Source organism: Diuraphis noxia, unplaced genomic scaffold, assembly GCF_037042655.1.
Source record: "Diuraphis noxia isolate RWA-SAM2 unplaced genomic scaffold, SU_Dnox_SAM2 contig0002, whole genome shotgun sequence".
Taxonomy (NCBI): Eukaryota; Metazoa; Arthropoda; class Insecta; order Hemiptera; family Aphididae; genus Diuraphis; species Diuraphis noxia.
The window spans coordinates 59,544,460-59,563,565 of NW_028301712.1; the positions used below are offsets into that span (position 1 = coordinate 59,544,460).

General features: G+C 27.4%; 1 protein-coding gene across 1 annotated transcript; it reads right to left on the reverse strand.

Moving 5' to 3' along the window:
* Positions 1-4,542: 4,542 nt before the first annotated feature.
* P58IPK (dnaJ homolog subfamily C member P58IPK) lies at positions 4,543-14,718 on the reverse strand. The gene is made up of 10 exons (XM_089219725.1): positions 14,422-14,718; positions 14,233-14,328; positions 13,158-13,282; positions 13,001-13,075; positions 10,130-10,458; positions 9,916-10,066; positions 9,000-9,192; positions 6,986-7,154; positions 6,806-6,915; positions 4,543-6,682 (listed from the first exon to the last, which is right to left on the reverse strand). The coding sequence occupies exons 1-10, from the start codon at positions 14,501-14,503 to the stop codon at positions 6,543-6,545; spliced, it is 1,470 nt and encodes a 489-aa protein (XP_089075851.1). The 5' UTR covers positions 14,504-14,718; the 3' UTR covers positions 4,543-6,542.
* Positions 14,719-19,106: the final 4,388 nt, after the last annotated feature.

The window sequence follows — 19,106 nt, forward strand, 5'->3', positions numbered from 1 at the left end:
TAAAACGTCTCGTGAATAGTATGAATGAAAACATTATGGAGCCATACTCTTATTAATTTAATTATGTATAATCACTAATCACACATATATATTATAGAAATTAGAAACGAATACGCTTATTAAAAAACGATAGCAAAAAATTATCAATAAATTCGAAACGGACATGGGTTGAAATTTTATTATAACATACTTCACGCGCCGAACCTAGCGGATAGTAGTACCTAGTGACAGGTATATACTAGCTAACTGACTAGTAACTGCTAATTCAATAACAAGATAATGAAAAACTTCGAAGCACGGCGATAACACAAATATACAAAACATACCTACATACATCATCATAACAATAATAATTAATTCCGTATAAAAATAGAACATAGGTATCTGTTTTAGAAACACCAAGTTAGGTGACACGTATACCACCATCAATAAAGACATAATAAATACACATTTTCCCCAACTAATTTAATCCCAAAACATTTTTTTTTAGTCACTCCTATAAATAGTTCTTTTTTGTGAATATTTCTTGGCCTCTCCACTGGCCGACATAAGCTTAAAATTACAGTTAAAAAACAATTAATATATGTAGGTATAATACAAATATTATCGCAGTGCTAACGGAAATGTCGATAAAAAAGAACCTATGATAGACCATGCAATTATAATATGTTAGATACCCGATGAGGTTATTGGCTTGTTTAATAGTAAATATAATGTGGTGTTAAATCAGATTATACTAAAATATAGTTTATGTAATCTATGGTGTTAATGTTAAACACACAGTATATGTAAGTAGGTACCATAGGCGCAATTTGGGGGGGGGACTTGGAGGGGCTTAGCCCCTCCAATATTAAAATTAGCCCCTTCAAAAATTTATATTTAAATTGAAGTATTCAATCCTTCATTAATTATCCAATATACATAATACAATAACCGTCGTTTCAAAACAAAATTTTCAAAAGTTTAATTCTGGAAACATAAAACAAGCCAATGCAACAACATGATGTTAGACCTTAGTTACCCGCCTTATAACGAGAACAATAAAATTACTGTCTAGTGTCTTATTTGGCGTATGTATATAAACTAATAAACTGTTATCATTATCTTTAACAATTCCAATTAGCTCTGCAACATGTGAAAGATCATTCTCAGCAATGAGAAAGATTAAAAATTGGCTTCAAACATCTTTGAATCGAGATAGATTTACAAATTTGTCATTAATTTATATAGAACGTGATTTATCAAATGAATTGTCCAACGAAAAAATATTAGATACGTTTGCAATTTCTAACCGAAGGTTACAATTATAATAATATACTTAATAAATAAATATATATTACATTTATTTACCTAAATGTTGTTATTTTTTCATATAAATATTTTTAGCTTTATTAATAGATGCATTATAAGTGGATGAGAAAAAAATGAAATTGCCATCGAGTCCCCCACGGGTCTGTTTCATTTAAGTTTGTTAAGCCCCTCCTAGTTAAAAACTGAAATTGCACCTATGGTAGGTACCTATCTAGGCAGGATAATATGTCAGTACATAAACATAAAACTTAAGTAAAAACTAATTAAAAACTCGAGTTACACTAATAAAACAACATTTTTTTCGAAAACTAGTTTTCAATTTTTAATTTTGAACTCTTAAAAGCACCAACAAGACCAATCAGCTATCAAATACCTATACTACTCATCTCTTAGTTGAAAATCAAATCATTATTTTGATTATCAGCTAATAGCTAAAATTGTGTATACAAGTATAATATGCAACTACATAATAATAATAAAATTAAAACACTTAATTCTAAATTCAATACATCCATCGCTCGGAATCTAAAATTTGTTATATTTAGGCTATAATTCATAAAATAATTGGGAATAAATTTAGAAGTTTATACCACTTACACATAAAAATAAGTATTATACTATTATGATTCATATTGATATCATAAAAACATCAGAATTTAGAGACATTTTATTAGGAGAGAGAAAATAACAATGTTTTATGTAATATTTTTCGATCTATAATATGCCAGTAGGTATATTTAATATTTTTAGTTTATATTATATGGATAGTAATTTAAATACTTAACACATATTAAGCTGAAGTACAGAGCCTATTTATTTGTAGATGGCTTTTTATCATACATACTATTTTTTATACACATATTAATATATTAGGTAGGTATAATGATATTTCGTTCCATCTTAGACTTTTTGATTAAAATGTTTATACTTAAAAAAAAAAAAAAATACTTTATAAATTATTTCAAACATCATTTTATTTGCAACAATAACTATAATATTATAATATTATACCGGCATCGTTTAAGTCACTCGGGTTTATATCTGAGTGGAGTTTCCAATGATGATTTATTGTATAATTTGAGGAAACCAAATGTACCTATCATGTTTTCAAAAAATTAAAAACAAAGTCCAAAAGCAAAATTGTTTTTAAGATACATACCTTTACCCTTTAGAATAACATAATAATTCTAGGGTGATTTTTATTTTTGACAGCAAATTTACATTGAACCCTATATAATTAAAACCAAAACCAGCGCAGCAAAAGTATAAATATCTTAAAAACCTTAGTAGAAAGTAGAAAGTACATAATATCATAAGTAAACTTATATAGATATTATCTTGTAAGATCTCAATTATTAAACTGTGGAACAGTCTTTTTTACTTATAACAATACTAACCCAATTTTTTTTTAAATATTAATTTATATAATTTTTTTTCATTGATTACATTTTAATTGTTTTAACATAATTTTTATATATTTATATATATTATACAATAAATTATACAATTAGGTAGGCAATATAATTTATAACTGAGATCTAAGAGTTGCAAACAGAGTATTTTCAGCCGGCCCAATCCAAACATTTTATCTATTTCTAAAGATCCTCCTCATCACATTCATAGATTTAATTCTATATTCTATATCTAAATTATATAACTCGTATCCTGTACTCATTAGAAAACTCAATATTGGCATTTCTTTCTCTTTTTTTAGATAATTTTGTAAATATGTTTTATACTGATTCCCATCTCCTAAAACCATTGGGTTCATCATGAATGAATTGTCGCTTACCATTTTATCAATATGGATTAATTATCAAACGAGAAAGTAGTGTAATACTATAAATAAATAGCTTGGAGGTGATCGAGCTCCCAAGCAATTAAAATAAGTAAGAACATCATTGCAAAAGCTAACAAGAACTAACGGTTTACATACCAGGCAATTTTGAAATTAAAGGTAAATAATAATAAGAAGAAAATTGACAAGGTAGATCCAGAAACAGTAAATAATCCTATGACAAAAAAAACGCACTTACTTCTAACTTATTGACATCCATACGAATTTATTTATTTTTATTTATTTCGTATGGCTGGTATACAAATCAACACAGTTAAGGCCACAATATATATCGAATATAAATCATAACATGAGTATAAAATAAAAATAAAATAACTAAAATTAAAAATATAAATATAAAATGTAAATAATTAAATAAATAAGTAATAAAAGTAGGGGCACATGGTCATTATAGGAATTAACACCTATTTTACAAATTCATTTGAAAGCAGATGGCAATGTAAACCAAATAACCAACACAGAGAAATCAAAAACACTACCTCATACTAGCTAAACTTCATTGATTCAATCACAAAGATGTTTCATATTTATCTTAAGCATAGAAAAGAATCAACTCTGTGCCAAACCTGTAAAGAACCTCCATCTATACTTTAAAAATCATATAGAAACTAGAAAAAGCCTAGGAATGACTTCTTTGAAGCCCTCAGCTCAATCAAAAACAACATCAATAAAACCATTTCATTTCACAAACACTTTGTACAACACAAATTAATCTAGGAAAATCCTTGTATTTAACAATATGTACCACTAATATTTAAGAGGATGTAATATCTAGACAACCTCATATGCTTTTTAGTATATTTAAATTTTAAAACAAGTTACAAGTATTTTAAGATGCACAAAAATTTACAATTTTAAAATACTCATAACTCGCTTTAAATTTAATATATAATAAAAAGCAAATGAGGTTGTCTAGATAATAATCTTACCTTTAAATTTTATAAGAGGTCAGTTCACTCTAATTTTTAAGCTAACGGAGCTACACGTGTTCTGCTGAACGTGAAATTTACTATATAATGCACTTGTAAGACGCAGACAACACATGCAGGTATCACGTCCTCTTAATATTTTGTAAGTTAATAACCTCAATTGTTGAAGCTGTACCAAGAACAACGTATATGTGTATTAACTATCTTTTTTTTTTTCAAGGAAAATTATCCAAGCAGATCATTTGGTTTTTATATTTTTCCTATTTTATTTTGTATTTACCTAGGTTCAATTTTATTAGTACCTACCAAGTACCAATGCACCTAGTATTGTTCAATTTTTCTTTTGTTTATTTTTAAGCGTGTAATATTAATGGAAAATAAAAAAAAACATGATTACCTATATGAATTTATATAGTTACTATTTTTTAAATCAAAATATTATGCTTAATGGTGTTTAATAACGTTTAATATAATATTTAATTTACAAAATATAAATAAATTAAAGACAGACAATAGATAAAAAAAAATCAATCTTTACAAATAATCATAATTCATAAGCTTTGTGAAGAGTTAACAGCTACATCAATAGGTAGTAATGAGCCTATTATTTCATCATATCTCTAATAGGTTACATAATATGTAATATACCTAATTAATAATAATTTACAATAGAATGATCAATATTATATTAATTATTAACCAGCTAAAATATAGGGCACATGTAAACTCTCCTAAAAACATTTTGCTACCATATTACACTTGTGTAAACTCCCCTAAAATATTTTGCTACCGTATTACGTTTACGTAAATTCCCCTAAAAACATATATATAAGATTCTAACTCTCAGCGGTTCTCAATCGGTGTGGATTCAAAGGCTCTTGAAGTGTGCCATGAGAGATCTATTAATAGTTTTATAAGTATGTATTTACCAATATTATTATCGATATTCGGAAAAAATTATTAAATCAGCTGATACAAAATTATGAAGAAAAAAAAATTACTAAATTTCATTACATAAAAACAGTTTCCCATTATTACTCAATCAAAAAATAATCAACAGGATAAAATCAATAAAAATAATTTTTAAAATATAAATAAAAGAATATATTATATGCAATTAAAAAAAAATAAAATATTTTTGGAGGATAACTAGAGCCGCCTCCACATGGTGTCCTCTGGGTTACGTTAAATGGTTCTAATTTTTTTTGTAAAATGTTTTAGGGCAATTTACGTAAGTGTAATACCGGTAGCAAAATGTTTTAGGGGAATTTACTATTTTATTTTTAGGGGAGTTTACATTTGCCCAAAATATATTGCATTATTTAAAATCAAACATGCAAAAAATATTGCTATAATATTAAATTACAATAAACAGTGTGGTATATTTTATTAGTAGTTATTACTATAAAATGTATAGAAGAAATTCGGCAAAAAAACTTTCAGTCTTGTTTGATGAGTATATGACACATCTTGTTAGCTACTATTGCAGTGCAATGACAAGATAATGAAATTGTTTAATACATCAAACATTATCGGACGAGAGTTGTCTTGAATAAGCAAATAAATGTATAGGACTAGCGACAAGGTGAATAGTTTTATTAATTATAATGTACAAAAATATCTAAATAATTAAGTGTTATATAATTTTCTATTGAGTCAATGACCATTTTTACTTTTTAGGAAACAATCTACATCATTAAATAATGTTATTTAAATTATAAATTTGGTTTAAAGCAATTCTTATAATTATATTGATGACACTCAAATTTACTATTTAGATTTTCAAGTTATACCATGATAGATATGGAAATAATCAAGACAGGCTTATGTGTAGATATAGTATTTCATGAATGATGCTAAAGAATTTAAATTGGACTAGATACATAGTTTCACTAACAATAGACAACTATAAGTAAAGTATATATTTTAAAAACTTATGGATACAAATTTATTTTAGATGTATAGAGAAAAACCAAAATCTGAAATATATTTATTTTAATAACATTATTTGATATTTTTTATCTAATGGATTGTGTACAAATATCATGATAACCATTTAATAAACGTGAATTGATCATTGATAAAATGAACTTAAAACAGAGAATAAATATTCTAAAAATAACTATTGATCTTTTTAATTTTAAAATTGTTATTGAGAAGAGCGTGAAGATGTTATCAGTAGAAAAAACGTCAGTTTAACTATTTTATTTACAAGACTCAAATATATCATAAGTTACCATGTTACAATTGCATTTAGATGTTATTGTTTATAATTTACTATGTACAATATATTAATATACGATTTTTGTTATACACAATGAAATTTTTTATTCATTAGGTACTCTATTTACACTTTACCAGACACAGCCTTTTGAACCCTAGATAATGGAACAATAACTAAACTCATTATGGCACCTATGTTTATTTTTATACCATAGTATGAATTAGTTAAAGTTAAATTTAAATGTAAAAGGGCTCCCATGGAATTGATGGAACTGTTGAAATGGATTGAAACCGTCTTGGTGATGACGTCCTGACTCAGGATCTAGTGGATCAATACCTCGGTCAAATTGTTCCCGTTTTTCTAATTACACAAAGAAAAATGAATTATTAGTTATAACTTATACTTTATACTTTAAGAAAAATTATATAATACTTCTATTATATTATAGGTACTCAGTTTTCATTGATTAATTTCAAACATTACCTGGATTAGTCAGAACTTCTTTGGCAGAAGCTATTTCAATGAACTTTTTCTCTGCATTTTTTTTAGCTTCACCTTGGAAATTATCTGGATGCCATTGTTGAGCAGCTTTTCTAAAAATATATATCGTATTTAAATAAACATTACTCTTGTTGAATCGAAAATATTCATTAATTAACTTACCTATAGGCTTTAATTATCTCTTGTTTGGTGGCAGTTCTTTTTACATTTAATATCTTATAATAATCTTTTCTTTCAGCTTGTTTTTGTAAGTTTTTTGCTTTTTTTAGTCCTTCATTTGCTGGTCTATGCTCTCGATCGATATGAAGTGCATGCTCAAAATCTCTAACAGCTAAAAAATAAAATATTAATAAGTAATTAATAATGTTGGTTAATAAAACATATTTATCATTTAGATCAATGCAGCTCAGGAGGATAATACACACACATGGCTGCGTGTATAGTCTACATCTTACAACTTAATAAGTTTGTGTTTAGAAGAATTCATTCTGTGCTCCTAGTTTCAATATTATACTAAACTTGAAACTATATAATCTCTAGTCTCTAACTAGTCTAACTAATAGACGCGTTGAATTTGATGTTACCTTTATTTATAAATTATTGAACAATGATATATAACTAAATTATCATTAGTTGTTCCTTCGTTTTATTTAAGAAATTCCCTAACTTTTAAAACTAAATTTCACACCACTAATTATGGTTACGCAGCCCCTCTTGATCGTACTTGTTGATCTATTTATATGTCAAATATTGATATTTTATATGATTCTTTGCCATCAATAATTCATAAACTTAGAAATTGTACCAGTTAATATTTACTTAGCTTGAATTTAATCTGCATTATTTTTTATTTTTTTTTCTTACTTTGTAATATTATTAGAATTTGTACTGTACTAATGCCTCTAAGGCGTTGATATTTAAATAAATATATATGTTGTATGTATGCAAGACAGTAATGTTCACTTAATGTTAAAATATTTTATTTTACTTTGCATCATTATTTCTACTATATTGTAAAAATATACTACTCAATAAAATATGTTTAAATTTAACTACTCAAGAACTGTATTTAAAAATTTTATTTTGCATTTTTGAAATTTTATTTTTTGATTAATGATGAATTTTAAAAGATAACTTAGATTAAATAAAATAGTCTGACTACACGAACACACTGATTCATAATTTTGTATTAGGTATTTGGTTTATATTTTAAACTTTTGTTATATTATACTTATTTTGATGAGCTCCTTATTGTCATTTATGGCTGCAATTATTATGGAACAATTATAGATAGAGTTAGATATGTGGTAGACATATTGATACAGACAACTAGTGTACTTACCTACTACACTATATCATCTATACTCTTTTCAAGCTAAGAAATATAGTTAGTGGCCGACTTGTGCACATGGACCTTACAATACTCTATGACAGGTATAAACATGATTGACTGTGTGGGGGTTTACTGCTTGATGTCAACTGTGTTTCTTAATTTTAACAGACTATAGTGGTGTAGAGGTGTTATGGTTATTCTTTGTAGTACCTTAACTTGGTTTTAAAAATCCATAATTTTGGCACATATTTTAGAAATACAACCCTAATTATTACCATTTATTTTATAATATACAGAATCTGTATACATTAGGCACAATGTAAACGGACACAGCAAACCTAAAAGCTGACAGTATAATTTTATTCACCAAATACTCCTATGCTATAGCTTATATGTATATTATAAAATCAATGATATTACTAATAACATCTCCCACAATAAAAAATACCAGGGCAAACCTCTAGTTTTTTACAAGCACATAATATTCTTATACACCCAACAAGAAAAAAGTGGTTTTGATTTACTCAAGTTATAATTTAGGTTTTTTTTTTTGAAAACCTTGAACTTATAAATTATGTATCAAATTTATATTATCTATAAAAAATAATAAATGAAACATTTAATCATCTAGTGTCAATAACTGTTTTTTATGAAGGTAATTAAAAAATGATTTAAGTTGACTTTATTTAATTTATTAACTTCTCATAAGCTATTCAAAACTCATATTATACTTATTTAATTCATTTTTTTTTTTTTGACAATTGAACAATTAATAAGTCATTGATGCTGCTTGCATCTTTACAATTTTAATTTGATTTTAAAAAAAATATTTATTTTACCAACCTTCATCAAACATTGAGTTGGCAATGTATCCCTCTGCTCTCAGACAGTAAAGATCTGGTGTTTTACTTATTTCAAGTGCATCACTACAGTATTTCAGTGACAATGACAATTCATCTGTATGTTGATAACCCCTGCAAAGTTTTTCTAAGGCTAAAAACCTTATGGGTTGAACATCTTTTTCTAAGTCTAATATCTAAAATTTAAAATAGTTTAAATTATTTAACAGGTAAATTAAATATCAATTTAATACAAAATTGTCCACTAAAAATAAATTTCTTAACTCATTAGATAGTGTATTAGTGTTCAATATTGTATGTTTGTATCCCAGATACTCACATATAAGAACAATTTCAATAATAATATTTTACTTTAACACTAAAGCATATTTAAGATAAAATCTAACAAATAAAGAAAAGAATTTACAATACTACCTCACTCATCCTGTTTGTTTTTGAACATACAAACTTAATGGACCTGCCTAAACTTTAAAACATTCCGAATTATTTGAATATACTTTTAAAATATTTACATGAATTAACCATATAAATTTTAAAATTTAGGAACACAAAAATAACATTTTCTTTTTTTTTACAGTTTTGGTAAGCCAAAAATACTTAAAACTATTTAAATTTAACTTTTTTACAGAATAGTAGTTAGAATCAGTTACAATCAACATCTATTAATAAAATCTAGTGAACAAGTCCTCATAAGATTAAATTGTTGACTTTTGTATTAAATTATTTATAAATTTAATTTAACAGTTCATACTACATAATATAATATAATAATAATAATAATATATTATAATATTTTAAGTTTATACTTAGTACATAACAATTTAACTTAGCCACAAAATTATACTACAACTTGCGACGTGAAATGGAACTTAAAATCTTAGTTAATTAAAATATTTTACCTTTTTTGCAAATTGAATACTACTAGAAAAATCTTTGATATTGTGCGCCGACTGACTGTCTACTACCAGTCTATCAATTTTTTTAACAATTTTGTAATGTGAGTGACATAATTTATGATCTGGATCTAATTTTAAACACTCTCTAATCTCTCTGGAAAATAATTGAACATGATAATACAGTATGGTATAAACAATAGTTATAAATATTTATTACTTGAGTGATTCAGATACTTCTCCTATACTGTAATAAATTTTTGATAATTTATAATGGCCATCTGTGTCATCAGCTTGGAGTTTAGTAGCTGTCCGCAAGTCCATTATTGCATGTTGTACATTTCCAGAACTCAAATACAATTGTGATCGCTGCTCACGTAATGAAGGAGCCCAAGGACAATGTTCTATAAGACGATCCAATGAACTTATACCACTTTCATAGTCGTTGTGTTCTTGGTAGTAGGTAGCTAATTCTATATCGTAGGCAAGACCATCAAGTTTTGAATATAAATCGTATGCTTCTTGCGAAAAATCACCATTGCCAATATACTGAAATTATTATAATTTCTAATATAAACAAACAAATATACCTGTACGGTAAATATTAAAAGTGGGTTAAACTGTTTAAATTCAAAAGTCAAACCCAGTTTTAAAAATATCAAACCAAACCAAACTTGAAAAAAAGTTTAAGTTTCTATAATTAACCTAAACTTCAAAGAAATGTACTAACTCCAAAAAAATATTAATACGTCAAATAAAAAATATTTTCAGTATAGATTTGTATATTATACTGCTGTATTTTATACTTGATTATTATTTTTAATAAGCCAATTAGTAATAAGCTGACAGATTCAAATTAGAACTGATAAACTCATGAGGACGCTACACAGACATTTGTTTTCTCTGTCATACAAACGTACAACATAGAAAATGTTGCGCCACAACAATATTACATTTTACTCTGTAATTTAAATCTGTAAATTTAAAGGCAAGAATATAATCTAGGGCATCTGAGGATTTTATTGATATTATTAATTCCTTATAACATATGACCATTTTTAAATAACTTTTTTTTGTACATTTTAAAACTATCATAACTTACTTAAAAATAACAAAATCAATAAAATTCTACAAGATTCCCTAGATCAGGAGTCACCAACTAATTTCTATGGGGGTTCGTTTTGAAACTTACCAAACTTTACGCGGTCAAACAGTTTCAATGACATAATTTATAAATTTGTGATTATATTTATTTATCTATTCATATTGTATATTAGTATTTTACACGCATTAATAATTAGGTATATACATTTTTAAATTTGTATTTATATTTATTTATTTATTTAAATTGAATTTGAAAAAAAAAAAAAAAATTATGCTTGAAATAATTCATTTTTAATGTGAAAAATTACATTTTTTAGTTTTCACAGGCTTCCTAATATTTGGTGTGAAATTGGTGCAACTGATTTGCATTAACTCGTTAAGATGTTCATCTGTTAACCGAGATCTGAAATTTTTTTTGATGAAGTTCATCTTAGAAAAAGCGGCTTCACAAACATATGTTGATCCAAACATTGTACAGTTTTGAAACCAGGTGTTTTAGTTCTGGGTATTTACTTGAACAAACATATTTCATCCAGAATTGATCGTACTGTAAAGTGTTGATGACTTGAATAAATTTTTCCTTTAAATTCAAGTCTTCCTGGAATTCGATTATCTCCATCTGTAGGGTAGCTTTATTAGAGCCAAAAACACTTCTGGCTTCACTACTCCATTCACCGTTGGGATGTAAAGAAAAACAATTATTCAAAATTTGCACTACATTCTCAATTTTTTTGAAATCAGTAAATCTATCTTTAAATTCAGATTTAAGTTTCTTTATAAAATTAATAATCTAATTCGAAATTTGTACAAGAAAAACTAATAATCGAACACGAACGGCGGTGCACACGTATTACTGCGAACTATACACGTGTTCTACGTAGTAGGTAGACAGACGCTCGACGTTACGATCATATCTTATTATTTATTATCGGATTTAAACTAGATAAAAACTATTTCGTGGATAAGGCCCGTTTCACATGGACGCGTATCATACACGACGTTTCGTACGTGCGCATTTTAATTTACATTGGTCAAATTCATACGCGTCACTCCGACGACGGCGCATTTCCCTCGCTGGTTTGGCGCGTATGAACTTAATCAATGTAAAATGAAAACGCGCTCGTAGTCCGTAAAAAAAGTGCTCGAGGTCCGTATCCGGACCGCGGTCCGCCAGTTGGTGACCCCTGCCCTAGATAATACTCTTACCTTAAATTTTATAACAGGTAAAAATACACTCTAATTTTAAAAATTACAAAGTAAAATGTATTATTATGAATGTACAATTTGCGTTGCAGTATGTTTTTAAGACGGAGACAACAAATGCCTGTGTGGTATCCTCTTGAATTAAATTGAAACTTGAATAGAATTAAATTGGTTATTTTGGTTAGATACAAAACTAAAAAGTTTGATTTAAAATTGAATTCAAAATAATGTATATGTCAGTAATAAATTAAATTTTTAATAAAGTTTTGATTTAACATGCAATTCATAATTTTAGTTAGAGATCATATTTTTCAGTTCAACCCATCCAGTGGCGGCTTCACTTCAATTTACCTTTATAATAATTTATTACGAACCCATCATCAGCATGCATGTACAATGTGCTGTAGGTAGAGCTCGTGATCACTCAAGTGAATGTTATCAAAAAGCAGAGATGGGAGAGTGAAATTGACAAAAAAAAAAATTACAGATACTTTTTAGATAGCGATTAAAAGCAAACATTTTATAATTCAGTTTCTATATTGAAACTGAATATCTAAAGTTAATATTTTTAATTATCATCTGTTGTAGATTTGGAAAATGTAATAAATAATATATAATAGCTATTAAATGTTTCATAAAAAAGTACTTGGGAAAATGCATAATGTCTATAATCCATTGAAATTTACTAAATTCCTGCATCATTAATTATTAGACCTGTGAACCGCCACTGCCTACCACAAGTAAATATATAATATATATAATATATTTATAGTTTTATACTTACCACATTGTACAGATCTTTTCTTGCATCTTCTATCGAAGCTTGTTTCATCAGTACTACACCTCTTTGATAACGTGCCTAATGAAAAATATAAATTACAGCATAAGTAAAATATAACTTTTAAAATTCTATATAATAAATAAAAATCTTATTTACTCACAGCTGTAAAATCTGGTTTGAGTTCTAGAACCTTGCTAAAATCTAATAAAGCAAATTTAGCTTTTCCAAGGGCTAAATAAACTGTACCTCTTTTAAAATAAGTTAAATAATTGTTTGGATCACCCTCTGAAAAATAATAAATATATGTTACAGGTTATTACTTAAAAAGATACATTTTTAGATATAAATTAAAGTTATTTTTGGATCTTAAATAACTTTGGACTAATCTTTTGATATTATAAAACATAAACCATTGGAATCTAATGATAAGATAAAACAAATTTATTCAAGATATATTATAATACAATAACAACAGAGTTGTATTACAATATATAATACATATTATGACTACATGAAGTATATTACTTTATGTTTTAATTGGCATTAAAATTAAAAATCAATATTATTAAGCACATATAGTTTGCCAGTAAACATAAAATCAGTGATATCGAAGATAAAAATAACCATGAGGTACCCACATATATATAGCCAAATATATAGTATATTTAATGAATGCCATTAATATTTAAATCAAATAAAAGCTGTAAATACTTTTAATGCCACTCGCAATAAGTAGATGAGAGAAATAAAAGGTACAAAAGTATTTTATTATTTTAACATTTTAACATTAATTACAAAATATACAATCTACAATTATTATTTTACAATAAGCGTATATGACAGAGGTAACATGACTTGAAAGACCGGAGATAGGGAGCCACTCGTACAAAATAATTAAAGTGCATAATATGAAAGCTCAGAATAAATATGAATGAATTAAATTTGGGATTGCAAATTAAAATGTTAATAAATTGTGAGATACTTAGTATGTATTTAAGTATATATTATTTACCTACATATAGTATGGATAAAATAATTGAAGATGCATAATGTCATTGGGGTCTATTGGTCATTTTTATGGTCTTATAAAATGGTATTAAATAAACCATTAACATTAACATAAATAATTGTTTACTCGATCACACCAACATCATTAATGCTAAATTCTATTGGTGTTTCTCTAGACAACAGGGATTTCAAATTCGATTAGGCAATAAGAGAATGTATTCACTTGCCTACAGCGGCGTGATAATGGGATAAGGCATCTTGGAGTTGTCCACGGGCCAGGAACTCGCGTCCCATATCCAAATGGTTTTCGACCTCGGTGGAACCTGCAGATCGAACGAAAAATAAATATAAATAAAATGTATTAATAACTACAGATCCGAGGGTAGTATTCGGAAGCACGCAAAGGCACTGCTTACCCAATATTACTGAACAATCCAAGGCCAAGAAAAACAAACAAGTGGAGTACAGCTTCGGCCGCATCCTGTGCCACGTATCCATAACTGTGGCGGAAAAAGTCACTTTAGTTCTCTAGACGTGTCGGGCGTACTTAGGTGCGAGGCGGCTGGTCGTGATGATCCGGAGAGGAACAAATCGCATCCTACGCGACGAAATGACAATACGTCCGGGGAAGTGCGGCGTAAACGAACGATATCTGAGGAGTGAGCACTGAGGTCTGAGCGGGTCACCAAAACTCCAAACCGAATCGGTTCCCACCGCCGTTGTGACGACTGATAACACAAAACGCTGATAACGATTGAGACGGCCGTGTTTGGCGTAGGGTCGATCCGACACTTATGCGCGGAGCGGACGGGTATAGGATCAAACGCTACCGTAGGCCGACCGGTCAGGCGCCGTGTTGTGCTATCATTGGTCCGTTTAGTTTTCCGCGCCAAAGCGTCAGGAAAAACGATGTACTGAAGGTATTTGAAAGCTTAAAAAAAGTAGCCGAAAAATCAATACTTTTTTTTGATTAATTAATAACAATTGTATATAGGTACTTAAGTTACACTTCAAAAACTTCTTGTTTACCTACCTAAAAAAAAAATCAGTAATTGATTTATATCTTCGCATGTTTTGGTACTTATAAATCCTAACTCTTGATTTATTCAACCTTTTTTTCCTTGTTTAACCGACAGCAAAGGAAGCTCTGTTTTAACAATACACTACCTACTCCTCTGCTGCCATCGTTTATGGCAAATGAATTTAAATACACTTAATATATAACAAACCTACATAAAAAGATGATTTATTCAACCTATTAACCTTCAAAGTCTAATGCAGAATACTACTCAAACACTGTAATAAAAATGTACAAAATATATTCAATATTGAACCATAAAAATTTAGTTTTTCTAAATTAATTGTTATTTATAGGTATTTAACTTTTTCTCGCAGTGCTTAGCCACCCACGACCCATTGATATCAAATAGACGATTTGTGCCTATCATACAATTAGTTGTAGGTATAATAGGTATAGAACGTACTGACTACGTAGTCGCACCGATATTATTGTTGCGTTTATTTCGTCGAGGGGAAAAAAATTATTTATCAGCGTGTGCGTTTGTTATTGGACCACGGGTCCGATGTCGTCACACTAGCATGCTAGTACAGCCACACATACTATTTACATTATATATATTATTTCCAATATTTCCATATATTATAATGTCGCTGCAAAGTTTAACGCGCGTGCCTTTAAATGAAAATGGTGGGATAGAAACCCTTCCTCAATATTACATTAGCTCCCCTCTCAAAATGGCCGTAGCCATTTTCCTCCAAAAATTAAAAATATTTCTTGACAATTTTCCGTCACTTTCCATTTTCCACCAATAAATAATAAATAAAATACCAGTACCTATAAATAATGTATACATAATAGAAAAAAAAGCGGGTAAGTGATGGATGTCGCTCTGCTGTACCTACATTAGGTGGTGGGGTGGACCTCTAACTAGTGTAGGTTAGATTTGAATGCAATGATAGGTATCATTATATACCTACGAATAACGATTCTGAACGGAGATGATTTGTCAGTCTAGGATATAATATTATACTTAAATATTGTCATATATTCTATTTTGAAACAAATATATTATTTTTCAATTAGGACGCATTTTGAATAAGGCATGGACGCATGGTTAATCAATTTTTCCAAAAACATTACATGTGGTTATCATAATTCATAATACCTTATATTATCATAGATATACATATACCTGATTTCATAAAAATTTAAAACTCAAACGCTCAAAACATTTTTCCTATAATGACACTTCAAATTTTCTCCATAGCTATTTGAAGCAAAACTTATGTAAAACTTAGTGTTGAATTTTTTAACCTTAGATATATATACAAATAATTTTATGAATTTTGAACTACAAAATAATATGCAAATATTCATGGTTTTGACGAATTTTTGTCAATATTTGAACTTAAAACGCTAATAAAAAAAATTGTGCATATGTATTCGTATAATTTTTTAATCACTATAAGAATAACTTATGAGGAACTTTGTATTAAATTTTCAAGTATTTTTATAGAGCCAAAAAATTCTTATCGACACTTCAAAAAAAATTCTTCAGCAAAATTGAAAATTTCAGTTGTCTATAAATACCTCAAAAAAAGTCAGAATAATTTGAAAATTAAATCATGTAAAGAAAATGCCAATCTAAATAACTGGTAAAATCAGGTAAAATCAAGTATCTACGACTTATACTTTTTGAATAATAACAAATGTTTAAAATCGTTTGAGGATAAATCGTTATCGTTACGCTATTTCGTAAAAATTTAAAATTCAAACGCACTTAAAATTTTTCCTATAATGATGCTTCGAGTTTTGTCTATAGCTACTTGAAGGAAAACTTAGTGTTGTATTTTCAATCCTTAGTTATAAACACAAAACATTTTATGATTTTTCAACTTCAAAATTACTTGCAAATTTTCGCGTTTTCGACAGATTTCGTAAAAATTTGAACTATAAACACTTATAAAAAAAAATGGTGACTAACGATTTTTAATTTTTTTTTAGCTACAATAAGAACAACTCATAAGGAACCTTGTATTAATTTTTCAAGTTTTTTAGTCATCTAATATTTTTTACCGACACTTCAATAAAAAATTCTCATAAAAATCGAAAATTTAACATAGAATTAAATTTTGTTTTAGGTTAAAATTAGTTCAGCATGATTAGTGTTCGTTTAAATATATATAAAAATCTAATAATAGATTAAATATGAAAATGAATGTTTGATTGTCTTCTAAACTCATAGAGACTCAAATATACTAGACCGTTTTAAATCAAAACTGTACTAATAACTTCCTTGAGATTTGAAGAAGGTTTGTCGCCTAAATAGACTGGGTAACTCACACATAAATTTTGTTTCGAATATTGTTTTGTCTATACATAGATATATAGAATTACAATACAATTGTCAATTATAGTTACAGGTACTAATATGGTTAGTAACTTTTCAACATTTGATATAATTGGATTTATAATTAAGGCTTACCAAGTTATTCTTTATAAATGTGGAATTGAGTAGGTAACAATAACTATTATATTTTTTTAAAAGAAATGTATTTGTGTAAGTTGAGGTTTATATTAAAAAAAAATATTTGACTGGTTATGATAAAAAACAATAAATTGGAAAATATTTCAACAAAAATGAAATGTATATTAATTATCATAGATATGGATATAATACTATTATAGTTGGCTAAAAATATAATTAATATAGTATAAAATATCCTAGACTAATAAACCGTCTCTGTTTAAAATCGTTTTTTGTATATAATGATATTATATCATTGAATTTAAATTTAATAGCATCCATTACAGTAACCTACTTGTAACCTAATCAACGCAGAGCGATATCCACTAACGCTCTTTTTTTATGATGATAAAGTTGTGATAATACTACAATAGAATATAATCATCTATTCCATACTATATAATAAATTATGGATAGTTTATTGATTTTCTGGAACATAAACGGAAATAAATATAACTTTTTTATAAATGTTATTATTTTAACTATACAGAAAGGAATATTGTTTATAGAACTTAGAAGTATAGAACTTTGATTCGTGTTTTTTTTTAATTTTACAGAAAATATACGTTTAGACTGCACCTTAATAATATTTAGGTTAGTATTTAGGATATATAGAGAAGTTTTATTGTATACACCTTAACACCTACGTCTTACCTATAGTAAAAAAAATGTTATTCCGAAATAAATAAACAATTATAATTTATATTATTATATATTAATATATGTATTTATTTGACAAAAAAGTATAAAGTAAATTAGTTTTAATATTTTTTAAACTAGCTGAAACCTTTATCGAGGCCACGTTTATAGGTTTGAAAGTAGGTGCTTATCTACCTTTCTACTAATAATAAAAACTGCAGAACATTTTAATAATTAATAAATTAAAAATAAACCGTGAAAAACCATGAACATATATATTATATATACATATTTTGTTAAATACGTTGGGGTTTGATCTTATAGGTGATGTGCAAACTTTTGAATTTCAAATAGTAAAACTTATAATAAAAATATCATGAATTAATAAAACCATTTCAATTATGAATTTACGCGTTAACATTTATATTTTTATTTGATTGGTTTGCGAGATACAGCTCTTCAAAGTATTGGTGGTTGAGGAGGTGTTATTAAGGTTGGTAAATGCCGCATTGCTTAAATTATTTCTTCATTAAATTTGTAAATACTAGAAGCTATAACCGGAAAATTCGATACCGTTCGATAAGGTAACAATATTGATAACTTTTGTACTTTGCATCTGATTAATTAAATGTACTACCTATTATGTTAATAACATAATGTTATAAAAGTTGTAATGTCCTATTAAGTCGATAAGTTAAAGTGGATAACACATTAGGCGATTAATCGCCCAAAATTAAACATATACTTTTATATACCTAGGCTTATTCACACACGTAAATGAGACGCGCGTTAGGTCGCGTTCGTTGGCGTTCGAACGCGCCGAAACGTTCATGTTTAATTATGAGCGTTCGATCGCGATCTTCAGCTAAAATTAAACAATATTTTTCAGATGCATTTTCAATGCATTTCTATTT